General features: G+C 41.0%; 1 protein-coding gene across 5 annotated transcripts in view; it reads left to right on the top strand.

Moving 5' to 3' along the window:
• Positions 1-18,931, top strand: part of MIPOL1 (mirror-image polydactyly 1) — a 516,895-nt gene that overhangs the window by 472,151 nt on the left and 25,813 nt on the right. For all 5 annotated transcript variants that reach the window (XM_069731947.1, XM_069731922.1, XM_069731940.1 and 2 more), the window contains one exon: positions 3,548-3,778. In XM_069731947.1, the coding sequence (XP_069588048.1) occupies positions 3,548-3,778 (231 nt within the window). The remainder of the gene's footprint in view (positions 1-3,547; positions 3,779-18,931) is intronic.

The raw sequence follows: 18,931 nt of genomic DNA, 5'->3' as shown, positions 1-18,931 counted from the left end.
CTAAACGGTAATTATTACGTCTCCCCTTTTTGTATAGGCCTCTTGTGGGCTTTATAGGGGTTTGTGTTAGGAGGTATGGCTATCAGCCTGAGTAGTGGCACATAGGGCAGGAATCTGTCTGTACTTTGCAATGTACCAGGGTGTTTTATTGTAACATTGCCCGGTACTATTACCTGTAATTCACTAATGCTTGGACGCTGTGCGTTAACACTGGTGATGGTGTGATATGTGTTGGTGGTTCTACTTCCCTAATGATTGGCAGTATGTGTTTTTAATGCAGTTGTATTAATAAAAATTATGGCTTTTATATTTGAATTATTGCCTTCTGATCAAATTTTTTTCAGTATCTAAGTTCCTTGGGGGGTCTAGTTTCCAAAATGGGGTCACTTGTGGGGGAGCTCCAATGTTTAGGCACACAGGGGCTCTCCAAATGCTACATGGTGTCCGCTAACGATTGGAGCAAATTTTTCATTCAAAACATCAAATGGCGCTCCTTCCCTTCCTAGCCCTGCCAGGTGCCCAAACAGTGGTACCCCCCCCCCCCCCCCACATATGGGGTATCAGCGTACACAGGATAAATTGTACAGCAACTTTCGGGGTCCACTCTCTCCTTTTACCTTTGGGAAAATAAAAAAATTGTTGCTAAATGATCATTTTTGTGACTAAAAAGTTAAGTGTTCATTTTTTCCTTCCATGTTGCTTCTGCTGCTGTGAAACACCTGAAGGGTTAATAAACTTCTTGAATGTGGTTTTGAGTACCTTGAGGGGTGCAGTTTTTAGAATGGTGTCACTTTTGGGTATTTTCAGCTATACAGACCCCTCAAACTGACTTTAGATGTGAGGTGGTCCCTAAAAAAAATGGTTTTGTAAATTCTGTTGTAAAAATGAGAAATCGCTGGTCAAATTTTAACCCTTATAACTTCCAAAAACTGTGCTGATGTAAAGTAGACATGTGGGGAATGTTATTTATTTACTATTTTGTGTCACATATCTCTGGTTTAACAGAATAAAAATTCAAAATTTGAAAATTGCAAAATTTTTAACATTTTTCGTCAAATTTCTGATTTTTTTACACAAATAAACACAAAAATTATCGACCTACATTTACTACTAATATGAAGCCCAATATGTCACGAAAAAAGATTCTCAGAATCGCTAGGATTCGTTGAAGTGTTCCTGAGTTATTACGTCATAAAGGGACACTGGTCAGAATTGCAAAAATGGCCAGGTCATTAAGGTCAAAATAGGCTGGGTTATGAAGGGGTTAAGGGGCTAAAGAAGCCCTCCTCCTCCAATAAAATTTTTTTATCCACTTAATAGATTACAGTCATCATATTATATAGCACTGTGTACATACAATTGCTCATTTTACTTTTCAACCCAGCTAATTCTTCTCTTTTCCATTAGATCTATGACATCACGTGATTAAGAACGGACTAGCTGAATCCTTCTAACCTCTATGTAGAAACAGGAGGTCAATTTTCCCTATATGAGTCATGAATTATTGAAAAAGTCGCAGGCAAGGAGAAGAGGGAGCAGCTGGGTCAGGAGATGAAGAATGGAATGATAAATGCAGGTACAGGAGACTTCCTGTTTCTACATGGAGCAAAGAAACGAGAAGAATTAATTGCGTAGAAAGGCAAAATGAGCAATTGTAAGTAAACATTGCTATATAATATGATGACTACAATATATTAAAAGGATGAAAACGTTGTTGTTAGTGCTTCTTTACCTAGTGTAGTTTAGTGAAGATCAATAAATGCTTACCAATTACTTTACTCCTATGAATATAACAAATGCATTTAGATGGTTGACTTTGCTTGTCATAAAACTTGTCATAAAAGTGCATGCTCATCCCATGAGTCACCCGGAAAGCTTGGGGACACATCCTGTTTCATGAGATATACGGGAATTATAATCTGCATAATTTTTACGTGGGAGGGAAAGGCTTAAACAGCCGAGAATCTGAGGATGAAAATAAAATCAAGTCCGTTTATGATTAAACCTGCAGATTTGGACACTGGACTATGTTGCAATGGTAGTTGAAAAAAGCGGTGCATTGTATATTTTCTGCTGGCCCAGTATTCCCTCTTGTCCTTAATAGCTCCGGTAATTGTTTTTTTTTATTTTGTAAACCATTTCCATTAGAGTCTATACTTATACAAGTGTATTTCTTATGATCGTGTTCGCTGTTACCATAGTGCAGGGTATCCATAATAACCAAGCTACAACACCACATAGTGTTACTTGTGTCCATAGAAACTTTTTTGTGCGTAAAAACTAAATTAATGTGTCATGTAAGCAATTTAAAAATGGAAAATATATTTTCTTCTACATATGTCAGCAGCCAATTGGTAATCCATGTTTTACTCTGCAAACCTTACTACAAAATATATTAAATTGCAACAAAACTTACACTCAACAAATGTTACCACTTGAATAATATTGCATCACGTCAGATACCCATGCCATCTTTTTGCATGGTGGCCAGGTATAGTTACTGACTGTATATATTAAGATGTGGCTACAGTAATACTTTTTGCCTGGATATAAAATGCTCTAAACTTTCTAAGGCAAAAACTTGTAGAATTTGCTTTAGACCCCTTTCAGCTGTCATAATGAAGTGTCAATTCCCATAATTTCAAGATGTCTTTGAAAGAGGCAAGATTACCTTGTGCAGGCATGTACTACGGAGGACAGAGAATGAACTTCAATCCAATATTGCAGCCAGCATGCAGCTAGCGGGTAAGGAAAGGGTGAATCAAAAACCCCAAAACCCCGCCTCCATGGCTGAAGATTGTTCCCTCCAAATTCAGGTGACAGTGTCCCTTTAACAGATGACATCTTCTGCTCTTTTCGGTACCGCTATGGTCCATTCCACCACCTGGTGACCACAGCTCCTGCCTAAATGGAAGTCAGAGGCAATGGTCACAAGCTCTCAGTGGAAGTCTATGAGATTCTCGCTCTCATAGACTTACTTTGAGTTTTGACTTTCAACTCACACAGTAAACACTGGGGTGATTCGGCAGGTGATAACCTGGAGGAGACAACCGGAGTGGCGCCGAGAACAGCAGAAGAAGGCAGCTGGTAAGTATATTACTAGGGGTAGTGCACGTGTATTGGTGACACTACTTTGGCGGTGAAATTAAAAGAAGAAACACTTGAGTGGTTCTGATTGCTCCTATATCCATCTATAATTTTAATAACCATCAGTTTTGAGCCAGGGACACATGTTATTATTTATATTTACTAGAAAAATGTAAATAACCATTTTATTGGTTTTGTGGTTCATCAAGAAGTTGGTTTGCAATATTGGTGACCCCCTGAATCTCCTGGAACAAGGAGCTGCAATAATTGGCCACTGTACAAAATATACAATTATACATGGCACAAAAGCTGTTGATAATCTGTTTCAGTTATCACAAATATCAATAACTCCAAGCAGCATATTGCCAATATACTTTAAAACTTTTTTTTTTTTAAATATGTCATAAATAATAGGTAGTTTTTCTTCAGTGCTCACAGATCTTGCTTTGTGTTTCTTCAGCTTGCACCAGTCCTTGTCTCAAGAAGTGAACCTGAAGGAGCAGTTCTCCAGGACAATCAGCCTATACGACGATGCTTTAAAAAACCGAGGAGAACTTCTTAAAGTAACGCATCAGCAGAATGAGGAGTTGGGACGTCAACTGCATGAAATCCAGTGTCAGAATACCGAACTGAAGGAGTCTGTGCGAAAGGCAACCACTTGTCAAAAAGAAATGGAAGACAAGGCACACAAGTAAGTTCAATTACCTTCCATTCAGAAAATTACTTCTTAAAAGATACTTGTCCTTTAAGTGGATCTCACAGCCTAAGAATCACAAAGCCCCTAGTTCATCATTTGGCTTTTTTTGACCCCTTTTCTGTTTTCTCTTGTGGTATTTGTTAACTGTTTTTGTGCCAAAATCTTCAAAATAGTGCACGTGGGTCATGAATTTTGCGCAACGTCAAAATTCATTTTTACTGTTGTCTTTAAACTTTTTTGCCACATTTTAGAGCAAAACAAAAATTGCACATTTTGTAAAATTAGGCAAACATTTTGCAACTTACATAAAATCACTCCAGGGAAAGGGACGAACACACAAAAAAGTGAAGGCGCAAATAAAAAGATGTAAATGGTATAAAACAAACAAAAAACAGTCATAAAACTAAACTAAAAAAAATTGCAAAACCAATTATGTATTGTCCCTAAAGTTCCTTGACGTTAAAAACTAATATATACAACTTATAAGTCATTCCCGGAAAAGGTTTCTTGGCATCTATGGCAAAAACCCTAAAAATATCCATTCTGTTAAATGGACCTCAAAATGGATGTTACTTTTCCAAATGTGCCTAGAATGAAAGTTTTGTGTTTTGTTCTTAGTGGTCTCTGGGGACAAATGTCTCATAAATGAGGATTTGAAACTTTAGAAGTTTGACTATTGAATAAGTGTGTCTACTGTAGCTCTTTGGACTTCCATTTGTGGTTGTGTAATTTTGAAAATGTCAAAGATTAGTTGGGTATCTTGGCTAGTAAAAGGCACGTAAGGAGGCCTACTCTGTAGAGATGTGTCACTCCAAACCTTGGATTTGGACATGGTACAACTCTGTATCATACACCCTGTCCCCTGTTTTGCCTCCGGCCACCAACTGTAGAGGAAGTTAGATGAAGCCAAGGAACTGTATGTATAGAGATCTTCTCTGGAGGGTTTCCACTTTGTGCACATTGGATTCTCTTGTACAGTTTTGTTAAGGTATGGTCACATAGAGTTATTTGATATAGCTTTTGGAACAAATTCTGCTCCAAGATCCACATCCCAAACCTTTTTGAATAAGCTTCCCATAGATGTCAGTTGGAAAAGCACATTTATCGTGCACATGGTGATGTTTATTTCCAGTGGGGGGGAAAAAGGAGCAACATGTAAATTCTTGAGGTGTTTCTGCTTGAATAAAAGGTCCAAATCTGATCACTGAATCCAAAGAAGCTGAAAAAACCCTCCCCATGTACAAAGATCACAGAAAAAAAACAGTTTTTGATGCTATATTTGCACCTTAATTTTTTAGCTACAAAAATCCACATAAAAACACCATGTGGGCACCCTTTAAGGAAGATTGATGTATTTTAGTAGATTTGTAATTATATTTTTCAGTATTAAAGGGAATCTTCAAAAGCCGCCTATATATATACTTGATATCTGAGATATCATGTCTTATTTTAGAGTAATCCACATTTTTCTTAATGTGTAAATGAGTGGTTAAGATTAGGGATGAGCGAATATACTCGTTACTTGAGATTTCCCGAGCACGCTCGGGTGTCCTCAGAGTATTCCCTGGTTGCTAGGGAATCTCCACATGTAATTAAACTGGCTAACAGATGTAAAGTATTCAGCTGCGGCTATGAAAACTAAATCTCCGAGCACTTACAAATACTCGGAGGACACCCAAGCGTGCTTGGGAAATCTCGAGTAACGAGTATATTCGCTCATCACTAGTTAAGATCTATACGCCGGACATAGTTCTCCCCGTGAATCTGCCTCCAGAGCTTATTTTAAATGTAAAGGAGCGTTACTAGTGTGAGACACATAATGACTGACAGTCTGCTCTCTTGATCTGCATGTCTCAACCTGGTAATGCATACATTCAGCTATATCCACTGCATGTTGTACTCAGGGGCTTGCTGGCACTTTTCATCCTGCGGGGCAATCACAAGGCAGTGGCCCTCGAGTTACAGTGGCCTACCTCTGCCCTTCTTATCTCTGGACGTTGCATTAAAGCAGCAGAGATACCAGGCTTTAAAAACAGGCAGCTACATAGATTTGGGGACAGAACGGAGCTTGCTACATAGATCTGGAAGCAGAACCAAGCTTACTAACCGCCTACATAGATACTGTAACAGAAGCAAGCTGTCTACATAGACATGACAATGGAACTAAGATTACTACATAGATAAGGGAATTTAAATAAGCTTATTACAGAGATATGGGAACAGAACCGAGCTTACTGCCTACATAGAAAATGTAACTGAAGCAAGCTGGCTACATAGACACGAGAATGGTATCAAGATTACTACCTAGATAAGGGAACTGTAAGGAGCTTACTACAGAGATATGGGAGTAGAACCGAACTTACTGCAGAGATATGGGAGCAGAACAGAGCTTACTACAGAGATATGGGAGCAGAACCAAGTTTACTGCCTACATAGATACTGTAACAGAAGCAAGCTGACTACATAGACACGAGAATGGAACCAAGATTACTACCTAGATAAGGGAACTGAAAGGAGCTTACTACAGAGATATATGAGCAGAACCGAGCATACTACAGAGATATGGGAGCAGAACCAAGCTTATTACAGTGTTAAGGGAGTAGAACCGATCTTACTAGAGAGCTGTTTGAGCAGACCTGAGCCTAATACGTAGATATGGGAACTGAAAGAGCTTACTATAGAGATATGGGAGCAGAACAGAGCTTTCTACGGAGATATGGGAACTGAGAGGAGCTTACTACAGAGATATGGGAGCAGAACTAAGCTCACTACCGAGACATTGGAGATGGGAGCAGAACCAAGCTTACTGTTTACATAGATACTGTAACAAAAGCAAGCTGACTACATAGACACGAGAATGGAACCAAGATTATGTAGTAAGGGAATAGATAGATAAGGGAACAGAAAGGAGCTAACTACAGAGATAAGGGAACAGAACCGAGCTTACTACAAAGATAAAGGAGCAGAATCGAGTTTACTACAGAGATAAGGGAGCAGAACTAAGCTTACTACAGAGATATGGGAGCAGAATTGAGCTTACTACAAAGATATGGCAGCAGAGCAACACTTTCTACAGAGATATGGGAGCAAAACCAAGCTTACTGCCTACATAGATACTGGAACAGAAGCAAGCTGACTACATAGACATGAGAATGGAACCAAGATTACTACGTAGATAAGGGAACTGAAAGTAGTTTACTACAGAGATATGGGAGCAGAACAGAGCTTACTCCAGAGATATGGGAGCAGAACAGTGCTTACTACAGAGATACGTGAGCAGAACAGAGCTCACTATAGAGACATGGGAGCAGAACCGAACTTACTACAAAGTTAAGGTAGCGCAACAGATTTCACTACAGATATATATGGGAGCAGAACTGAGGTTACTACAAAATTAAGGGAGCAGAATCTAGTTTACAACAGAGATAAGGGTGCAGAACCAAGGTTACTACAGAGATATGGTAGCAGAACCAAGCTTACTTCATTGATATGGGAGCAGAGCCGAGTTTGCTACAGAAATAAGGGAGCATAACTGAGCCTACTATAGAGATAAGGGAGCAGAACCGAGCTTACCACAAAGATGGGAGCGCAGAACATAGCTCAGTACAGAGTTAGGAGAGCAGAACTGAACTTACTACAGAGATAAGGGAGCAGAACCGAGCTTACTACAGAGATATGAGAGCAGAACAGAGCTTACTGCAGCGATATGGAGCAGAACAGCGCCTACTACAGAGGTGAGAGAGCAGAACCGAGCTTACTACAGAGATATAGGTGCAGAACCGAGCTTACTACAGAGATATGGAAGCAGAACCAAGTATACTAGAGAGGTTATGGGAGCTGAACCAAGTTTACTACAGAGATTTGGAAGCAGAACAGTGCTTAATGCAGAGATATGGGAGCAGAATAGCGCTTACTACAGAGATATGGGAGCAGAACTGTGCTTACTACAGAGATATGGGAGCGGAACAGCGCTTACTATAGAGATATGTGAGCATAACCGAGTTTACTACAGAGATAAGGGAGCATAACCGAGCTTACCACAGAGATAGCAGAGCAGAACAGAGCTCACTACAGAGATACAGCAGAACTGAACTTACTACAGAGATAAGGGAGCAGAACCGAGCTTACTACAGAGCTATGGGAGCAGAACCAAGCTTACTAAGGAGATAAGGAAGCTGAAAGGAGCTTACTACAAAGATATGGGAGGAGAACCAAGCCTATTACAGAGATATACGAGGAGAACCAAGCCTTACTGCCTACGTAGATACTGTAACAGAAGCAAGCTGACTACATAGACACGAGAATGGAACCAAGATCACTATGATGATAAGGAAAGGAGCTTACTACAGAGATATGGGAGCAGAACAGAGCTTACTACAGAGATATCGGAGTAGAACAGAGTTTATTACAGAGATAAGGGAGCAGAACTGAGCTTACTACAGAGATAAGTGAGCACAACCGAGCTTACTACAGAGAAATAGGAGCAGAACTGAGCTTATTACAGAGATATAGGAGCAAATCCAAGCTTACTACAGAGATATGGAAGCAGAACCAAGTATACTAAAGAGGTATGGGAGCTGAACAGAGCTTACTACATAGATAAGGAAACTGAAATAGATTACTACAGAAATAAGGGAGCAGAACCAAGTATACTACAGAGATATAAGTGTAGAACCGAGCTTACTACAGAGATATAGGAGCAGAAGCGAGCTTACTACAGAGGTAAGGGAGCAGAATCGAGCTTACTACAGAGATAAGGGAGCGGAATCGAGTTTACTATAGAATAAGGGAGCAGAACCGAGCTTACTACAGAGATATGGGAGCAGAACCGGGCTTACAACAGAGATAAGTGAGCAGAACAGAGCTTACTACAGAGATATAGGAGCAGAAGCGAGCTTACTACAGAGACAAGGGAGCAGAATGGAGCTTACTACAGAGATAAGGGAGCAGAATCGAGCTTACTACAGAGATATGGGAGCAGAACAGAGCTTACTACAGAGATATGGGAGCAGAACCGAGCTTACTACAGAGATAAGGGAGCAGAATCAAGCTTACTACAGAGATAAGGGAGCAGAATCGAGTTTACTACAGAAATAAGGGAGCAGAACCGAGCTTACTACAGAGATATGGGAGCAGAACCGGGCTTACAACAGAGATAAGTGAGCAGAACCGGGCTTACTACAGAGATAAAGGAGCAGAACTGAGCTTACAACAGAGATAAGTGAGCAGAACTGAGCTTACTAAGTCTACTACTTAGATACAAGAACAGAACTGAGCTTACAGCACATATATGGTACCAGAACCAAGAATCAGAATCTACATTACTACATCGATACAGTACCAGAACCAAGCTTACTGCTTAGATATGGTACCATAACTGAACTTACTTACAAACATACATATAACTCCAGAAACACAGACATGCAAACACACAGTACAGCAGAGGCGTTGCTAGGGTCCTAAAAGATCAGGGGCCCAAGCCCGCAAGTGCATGTTTCCCCATATGACTCCCCCATAGCCATTTAAAATAGCATCTATACATATATAATTACAGTTTATCACTGTTGTTAACCAAATACACACAATGCAAAGAGCAATAATTTCAAAATTACTGCTATAAAATACCAAAACAATACGGCTACACAATGTCCACTACCATTACCACTACGCAGCGAATACATAATATTATATCATCATTACCTCTTCTACATAACAAAACACTACTAAAAAGACAAATATCGCCACCTTACAGTGACCATATATTGGTAGATACCAGTCCCGCAGAACATACATGTAATAACAGTACAGTATAGTATAGTAATTTACAGCTGACGTTTTTTTCTAATTCGGTTCATTCACTTTTCCCATCTTTTCCATCTGGCCCGGAGCGCCATTGCCACTTCCCTAGCAACGACTCGTCTGCACAGATTTCAACAAAAGCACATTTGACTTCTCTCATTTCCTGCACCGTCTCCATCTATTCCCAACCTACAAAAATTCCCACTCTGCATGCACCTGTGGTGTGGAACACTGACCCTAATATTTAAAAAATTGTGTCATTACTAGGATTACTCCTTCCCTCCAAAAATTAAAGTGTCCCATAGAAAGTATTAATGCCCCTACTGTGCAAAGGCCTGTGTGCTCCTTTGAAGGATATAATATCCCAAGTGCCTCCTTCCAGCAACAAATACCCTTGAGTGTCCACTTAAAGTTAACAATGTCTTCCCTCAGTAAAAAAAAATTGGAAACTGACTGAGTGCCCCTATCAAAACTACCATATTTCCCGGCGTATAAGACAACTTTTTGACTCCTAAAAATTGTCCCAAAAGTCGGGGGTCATCTTATACGCCGGGTACGGCGTGTGCAGGGAGCGATCCTGCATTTCGGCGTGTGGTTCCCAGGGTCTGGAGGAGAGGAGACTCTTCTTCAGGCCCTGGGATCCATATTCATGTTAAAAATAAAGAATAAAAATAAAAAACATGGATATACTCACACTCGGACGGGCCCTGGATCACAGCGCTGCTAGCGTCTCCCTCTGTTCCTTAGAATGCGGTGAGTGAAGGACCTTCAGTGACGTCACGGTCACATGAGCTGTCAGGTGATCGGTCATCTGACCGCTCATGTGACCGCGACGTCATCGAAGGTCCTTCACTCACCGCATTCTAAGGAACAGAGGGAGACGCTAGCAGCGCTGTGATCCAGGGCCCGTCCGAGGGTGAGTATATCCATGTTTTTTATTTTTATTCTTTATTTTTAACATGAATATGGATCCCAGGGCCTGAAGGAGAGTCTCCCCTCCTCCAGACCCTGGGAACCACACGCCGTATAAGATGACTGGGCGTATAAGATGACCCCCGTCTTATACGGCGGGCATATCCCAAATTCCATATTTTATATGGAAAAGTTGGGGGTCGTCTTATACGCCTAGTCGTCTTATACACCAGAAAATGCGGTAATAATGTCACCATTTATAACAAATAATATTCTCTGTATATACAGAATGATGGTCCTACAGCCCCTAATTACACAATGTGATGGTCCCCAAAGCCCTTTATTATACATTGAGGACCCCAGAGCTCCTTAAATATAGTAAAATAGCAACATAGCCCCTATATACAATATTATGGTCCCCACTGCCCCTATATATAGTATGAAGGTCCTAAGTGCTCCATATATATAGTAAAAAGGTCCCCACATATATGGTAACACTGCCCCATACATATATAGTATGAAGGTCCCCACTACTCCCCACATACAGTATATAGTAGGATGGCCCCAGTTCTTCCTATATATATATATATATATATATATATATATATACTATATATATATATATACTACCTGAAGAGCCCGGCATTGCCTGGGCATAGTAAATATCTGTGGTTAGTTATAGCACCTCACTTTTCCCATCACGCCTCTCATTTTCCCCCTCACATCTCTCATTTTCTCCCTTACACCTCTCATTTTCCCCCTCACTCCTCTTATTTTCCCCCTCACTCCTCTCATTCCCCCCTAACACTTGAAATTTCGACCTCACATCTGTCATTTTCCGATCACTCCACTATTTTCCCTCACTCCTCTAATTTTTCACTTACACCTTTTCATTTTCACCTTACACCCCTCATTTTCACCTCACACCTCTCATTTTCCCCTCAGTATATACATGTTTGTCATCTCCCTTATATATAGTATACACCTGTATGTCATCTCCTGTATATAGTATATACCTGTATGTCATCTCCCCTGTAAATAGTATATACCTGCTGTATGTCATCTCCTCCTGTATATTGTATATACCTATGTGTCATCTCCTCCTGTATATAGTATATACCTGTATTTCATCTCTTCTGTATATACTATATACCTGTATGTCATCTCCTCCTATATATAGTACTAGCTGAAGAGCCCGGCGTTGCCTGGGCATAGTAAATATCTGTGGTTAGTTATAGCACCTCACTTCTCTTATTTTCCCATCACGCCTCTCATTTTCCCAATCACATCTTTCATTTTCCCCCTCACATCTCTCATTTTCTCCCTCACACCTCTCATTTTCTCCCTCACTCCTCTCATTCCCCCCTAACACTTGTCATTTCAACCTCACATCTGTCATTTTCTGATGACTCCACTATTTTTCCTCACTCCTCTCATTTTGCACTCACACCTTTTCATTTTCACCTCACACCTCTCATTTTCACCTCATCACCTCAGTATATACATGTTTGTCATCTCCCTTATATATAGTATATATCTGTATGTCATGTCCTGTATATAGTATATACCTGTATGTCATCTCCCCTGTGTATAGTATATACCTGCTGTGTCATCTCCCCTATATATAGTATATACCTGAATGTCATCTCTTTCTATATATAGTATATACCTGTATGTCATCTCCTCCTGTATATAGTATATACCTGTGTGTCATCTCCCCTGTATATAGTATATATCTGTGTGTCATCTCCTCCTGTATATAGTATATACCTGCATGTCATCTTCTATATATAGCATATACCTATATATCATCTCCTCCTGTATATAGTATATACCTGTAGGTCATCTGCTCCTGTATATAGTATATACCTGTGTGTCATCTCCTCCTGTATATAGTATATACCTGTATGTCATCTCCTCCTGTATATATATGTACCTCTATGTTATCTCCTCCTCTATATAGTATATACCTGTGTGTCATCTCTCCTGTATATAGTATATACCTGTATGTCATCTCCTCCTGTATATATATGTACCTCTACATCATCTCCTCCTCTATATAGTATATACCTGTGTGTCATCTCTCCTGTATATAGTATATATCTGTGTGTCATCTCCCTTGTATATAGTATATACCTGTGTGTCATCTCCTGTATTAGACCTCGTTCACACGTTATTTGCTCAGTATTTTTACCTCAGTATTTGTAAGCTAAATTGGCAGCCTGATAAATCCCCATCCAACAGGAAGCCCTCCCCCTGGCAGTATATATTAGCTCACACATACACATAATAGACAGGTCATGTGACTGACAGCTGCCATATTTCCTATATGGTACATTTGTTGTAGTTTGTCTGCTTATTAATCAGATTTTTATTTCTGAAGGATAATACCAGACTTGTGTGTGTTTTAGGGCGAGTTTCGTTTGTCAAGTTGTGTGTGTTGAGTTGCGTGTGGCGACATGCATGTAGCGACTTTTGTGAGATGAGTTTTGTGTGGCAACATGCGTGTTGCAACTTTTTGTGTCGAGTTGCATGTGACAGGTTAGTGTAGCAAGTTGTGTGCAGCAAGTTTTGCGCATGGCGAGTTTTGCGCGTGGCGAGTTTTATGTGTGGTGCCTTTTGAGTATGTGCAAGTTTTGTGTGAGGCAACTTTTGCATGTGTTGCAACTTTTGTGCATGTGGCAATTTTTCCGCGTGTGCAAGTTTTGCGTGTGGCGAGTTTTCCATGAGTTGAGTTTTGCACTTGTGGCGAGTTTTGCAAGGGCCTAGTTTTTGCATGTGGCGAGTTCTGCACGTGGCGAGTTTTGAGTGGCGACTTTTGTGTTTCGACTTTTATGTGGCGAGGTTGGTGTATTTGTGGTGAAATGTGTGCTGAGGGCAATGTGTGTTCAAGCACGTGGTAGTTTGTGGCGCATTTTGTGTGTGTTCATATCCCCGTGTGCGGTGAGTATCCCATGTCGGGGCCCCACCTTAGCAACTGTACGGTATATACTCTTTGGCGCCATCGCTCTCATTCTTTAAGTCCCCCTTGTTCACATGTGGCAGCTGTCAATTTGCCTCCTACACTTTTCCTTTCAATTTTTCCCATTATGTAGATAGGGGCAAAATTGTTTGGTGAATTGGAAAGCGCGGGGTTAAAATTTCACCTCACAACATAGCCTATGACGCTCTCGGGGTCCAGACGTGTGACTGCAAAATTTTGTGGCTGTAGCTGCGACGCCTCCAACACTTTTCCTTTCACTTTTTCCCCATTATGTAGATAGGGGCAAAATTGTTTGGTGAATTGGAAAGTGCGGGGTTAAAATTTCACCTCACAACATAGCCTATGACGCTCTCGGGGTCCAGACGTGTGACTGCAAAATTTTGTGGCTGTAGCTGCGACGCCTCCAACACTTTTCCTTTCACTTTTTCCCCATTATGTAGATAGGGGCAAAATTGTTTGGTGAATTGGAAAGCACGGGGTTAAAATTTCACCTCACAACATAGCCTATGACGCTCTCAGGGTCCAGACGTGTGACTGTGCAAAATTTTGTGGCTGTAGCTGCGATGCCTCCAACACTCTTCCTTTCACTTTTTCCCCATTATGTAGATAGGGGCAAAATTGTTTGGTGAATTGGAACGCGCGGGGTTAAAATTTCGCCTCACAACATAGCCTATGACGCTCTCGGGGTCCAGACGTGTGACTGCAAAATTTTGTGGCTGTAGCTGCGACGGTGCAGATGCCAATCCCGGACATACACACATACACACACACACACATACACACACACATTCAGCTTTATATATTAGACTAGCTGAAAAGCCCGGCGTTGCCTGGGCATATTAAATATCTGTGGTTAGTTATAGCACGTCACTTCTCTTATTTTCCCATCACGCCTCTCATTTCCCCAATCACATCTTTAATTTTCCCCCTCACATCTCTCATTTTCTCCCTCACACCTCTCATTTTCTCCCTCACTCCTCTCATTCCCCCCTAACACTTGTCATTTCGACCTCACATCTGTCATTTTCCGATCACTCCACTATTTTCCCTCACTCCTCTCATTTTGCACTCACACCTTTTCATTTTCACCTCACACCTCTCATTTTCACCTCAGTATATACATGTTTGTCATCTCCCTTATATATAGTATACACCTGTATGTCATCTCCTGTATATATTATCTACCTGTATGTCATCTCCCCTGTATATAGTATATACCTGCTGTGTGTCATCTCCCCTGTATATAGTATATACCTGTATGTCATCTCCTCCTTTATATAGTATATACCTGTATGTCATCTCCTCCTATATATAGTATATACCTGTATGTCATCTCCTCCTATATATAGTATATACCTGTATGTCATCTCCTTCTATATATAGTATATACCTGTGTGTCATCTCCTCCTGTATATAGTATATACCTGTGTGTCATCTCCCCTGTATATAGTATATATCTGTGTCATCTCCTCCTGTATATAGTATATACCTGTATGTCATCTTCTGTATATAGCATATACCTATATGTCATCTCCTCCTGTATATAGTATATACCTGTAGGTAATCTGCTCCTGTATATAGTATATACCTGTGTGTCATCTCCTCCTGTATATAGTATATACCTGTATGTCATCTCCTCCTGTATATAGTATGTACCTGTATGTCATCTCCTCCTCTATATAGTATATACCTGTGTGTCATCTCTCCTGTATATAGTATATATCTGTGTGTCATCTCCTGTATTAGACCTCGTTAATACGTTATTTGCTCAGTATTTTTACCTCAGTATTTGTAAGATAAATTGACAGCCTGATAAATCCCCAACAGGAAGCCCTCCCCCTGGCAGTATATATTAGCTCATACATACACATAATAGACAGGTCATGTGACTAACAGCTGCTGTATTTCCTATATGGTACATTTGTTGCTCTTGTAGTTTGTCTGCTTATTAATCAGATTTTTATTTTTGAAGGATAATACCAGACTTGTGTGTGTTTTAGGGCGAGTTTCGTTTGTCAAGTTGTGTGTGTTGAGTTGTGTGTGGCGACATGCATGTAGCGACTTTTGTGAGATGAGTTTTGTGTGGCAACATGCGTATAGCAACTTTTTGTGTGTCGAGTTGCATGTGACAGGTTAGTGTAGCAAGTTGTGTGCAGCAAGTTTAGCGCATGGCGAGTTTTGTGCGTGGTGAGTTTTATGTCTGGTGCCTTTTGAGTATGTGCAAGTTTTGTGTGAGGCAACTTTTGCACGTGTTGCAAATTTTGTGCATGTGGCAATTTTTCCGCATTTGCAAGTTTTGCGTATGGCGAGTTTTCCATGAGGTGAGTTTTGCACTTGTGGCGAGTTTTGCGTGAGCCTATTTTTTGCATGTGGCGAGTTTTGCGCGTGGCGAGTTTTGAGCAGCGACTTTTGTGTTTCGACTTTTATGTGGCGAGGTTGGTGTATGTGTGGTGAAATGTGTGCTGAGGGTGGTATATGTGTTCAAGCACGTGGTAGTGTGTGGCGCATTTTGTGTGTGTGTTCATATCCCCAAGTGTGGTGAGTATCTCATGTCGGGGCCCCACCTTAGCAACTGATCGGTATATACTCTTTTGCGCCATCGCTCTCATTCTTTAAATCCCCCTTGTTCACATCTGGCAGCTGTCAATTTGCCTCCAACACTTTTCCTTTCACTTTTTCCCCATTATGTAGATAGGGGCAAAATTGTTTGGTGAATTGGAAAGCGCGGGGTTAAAATTTCACCTCACAACGTAGCCTATGACGCTCTCGGGGTCCAGACGTGTGACTGTGCAAAATTTTGTTTCTGTAGCTGCGACGCCTCCAACACTTTTCCTTTCACTTTTTTCCCCATTATGTAGATAGGTGCAAAATTGTTTGGTGAATTGGAAAGCGTGGGGTTAAAATTTCACCTCACAACGTAGCCTATGACGCTCTCGTGGTCCAGACGTGTGACTATGCAAAATTGTGTGGCTGTAGCTGCGACGCCTCCAACACTTTTCCTTTCACTTTTTTCCCCATTATGTAGATAGGGGCAAAATTGTTTGGTGAATTGGAAAGCGCGGGGTTAAAATTTCACCTCACAACGTAGCCTATGACGCTCTCGGGGTCCAGACGTGTGACTATGCAAAATTGTGTGGCTGTAGCTGCGACGCCTCCAACACTTTTTCTTTCACTTTTTTTCCCCATTTTGTAGATAGGGGCAAAATTGTTTGGTGAATTGGAACGCGCGGGGTTAAAATTTCGACTCACAATATAGCCTATGACGCTCTCGGGGTCCAGACGTGTGACTGTGCAAAATTTTGTGGCTGTAGCTGTGGCGGTGCAGATGCCAATCCCGGACATACACACATACACACACACACACACATACACACACACATTCAGCTTTATATAGTAGATATACCTGTATGTCATCTCCTGTATATAGTATTTACCTGTATGTCATCTCCCCTGTATATAGTACATCCCTGCTGTAGGTTATCTCCTCCTCTATATACCTATGTGTCATCTCCTTTGTATAGTATATACCTGTTTGTCATCTCTCCTGTATATAGTATATACGTGTGTCATCTCCTCCTGTATATAGTATATACCTGTAAGTCATCTCCTCCTGTATATAGTATATACCTGTGTGTCATCTGCTCCTGTATATAGTATATACCTGTGTGTCATCTCCTCCTGTATATAGTATATACCTGTGTGTCATCTCCCCTGTATATAGTATATACCTGTGTGTCATCTCCCCTGTATATAGTATATACCTGTGTGTGTCATCTCCTCTGTACATAGTATGTACCTGTATGTCATCTCCCCTGTATATAGTATATACCAGTGTGTCATCTACTCCTGTATATAGTATATACCTGTGTCATCTCCCCTGTATATAGTATATATGTGTGTGTCATCTCCTCCTGCATATAGTATATACCTGTGTCATCTCCCCTGTATATAGTATATATGTGTGTTATCTCCTCCTGTATATAGTATATACCTGTGTCATCTCCCCTGTATATAGTATATATGTGTGTGTCATCTCCTGCTCCTCCTCGAGTTTTATGTGTTACGTTGTGTGTGTTGAGTTGCGTGTGGCGACATGCAGGTAGCGACTTTTGTGAGATGATTTTTCTGTGGCGACATGCGTGTAGCAACTTTTTGTGTCGAGTTGCATGTGACAGGTTAGTGTAGCAAGTTGTGTGCAGCAAGTTTTGCGCATGGCGAGTTTTGCGCATGGCGAGTTTTGCGCATGGCGAGTTTTATGTGTGGTGCGTTTTGAGTATGTGCAAGTTTTGTGTGAGGCAACTTTTGCATGTGTTGCAACTTTTGTGCATGTGGCAATTTTTCCGCATGTGGCGACTTTTCCATGAGGTGAGTTTTGCACGTGTGGCGAGTTTTGCGTGAGCCTAGTTTTGTCACGTGTGGCGAGTTTTGAGCGGCGACTTTTGTGTTTCGACTTTTATGTGGCGGGGTTGGTGTATGTGTGCTGAAATGTGTGCTGAGGGTGGTATATGTGTTCAAGCACGTGGTAGTGTGTGGCGCATTTTGTTTGTGTGTGTTCATATCCCCGTGTGTGGTGAGTATCCCATGTCGGGGCCCCACCTTAGCAACTGTACGGTATATACTCTTTGGCGCCATCGCTCTCACTCTTTAAGTCCCCTTTGTTCATATCTGGTAGCTGTCAAGTTGCCTCCAACACTTTTCCTTTCACTTTTTTCCCATTATGTAGATAGGGGCAAAATTGTTTGGTGAATTGGAATGCACGGGGTTAAAATTTCGCCTCACAACATAGCCTATGACGCCAGACGTGTGAGTGTGCAAAATTTTGTGGCTGTAGCTGCGACGCCTCCAACACTTTTCCTTTCACTTTTTCCCCATTATGTAGATAGGGGCAAAATTGTTTGGTGAATTGGAACGCGCGGGGGTAAAATTTCACCTCACAACATAGCCTATGATGCTCTCAGGGTCCAGACATGTGACTGTGCAAAATTTTGTGGCTGTAGCTGCGGCGGTGCAGATGCCAATCCCGGAGATACACACATACATACATACATACATACATACATACATACATACATACATACACACATACACACATACACACATTCAGCTTTATATATTAGATATATATAGTAGGATGGCCTGTGTGAGTACGCTTCACCTATGGATGATCGTCATTTTCACTCGCTCTCTGGATCATTAGACAACCCAGTGTTTTTATCCCTCCATATACTGGAGGGATGGACACTGTATTCTTTTCATCCAAGAAAGACATTCCACACCTATCCTCTTCTGATCCTGACGAAGGGTACATTACCAGAAACATAGCTATACCTCACTTTGCAGTGTAATAACTCTTTTTGGGATATGAGAGTAGAAAATTAAGTGTTTTATACCTATTCTTGTTGTGCTATTCCCTTATGCAATATTCATTTATGTACTTTGATACATCTTGCCAC

This window comes from Ranitomeya imitator, chromosome 1, assembly GCF_032444005.1.
Source record: "Ranitomeya imitator isolate aRanImi1 chromosome 1, aRanImi1.pri, whole genome shotgun sequence".
NCBI classification, from domain to species: domain Eukaryota; kingdom Metazoa; phylum Chordata; class Amphibia; order Anura; family Dendrobatidae; genus Ranitomeya; species Ranitomeya imitator.
The sequence above is the reverse complement of the archived record's forward strand: the minus strand, read 5'-3'. Positions and strand labels throughout refer to the sequence as shown.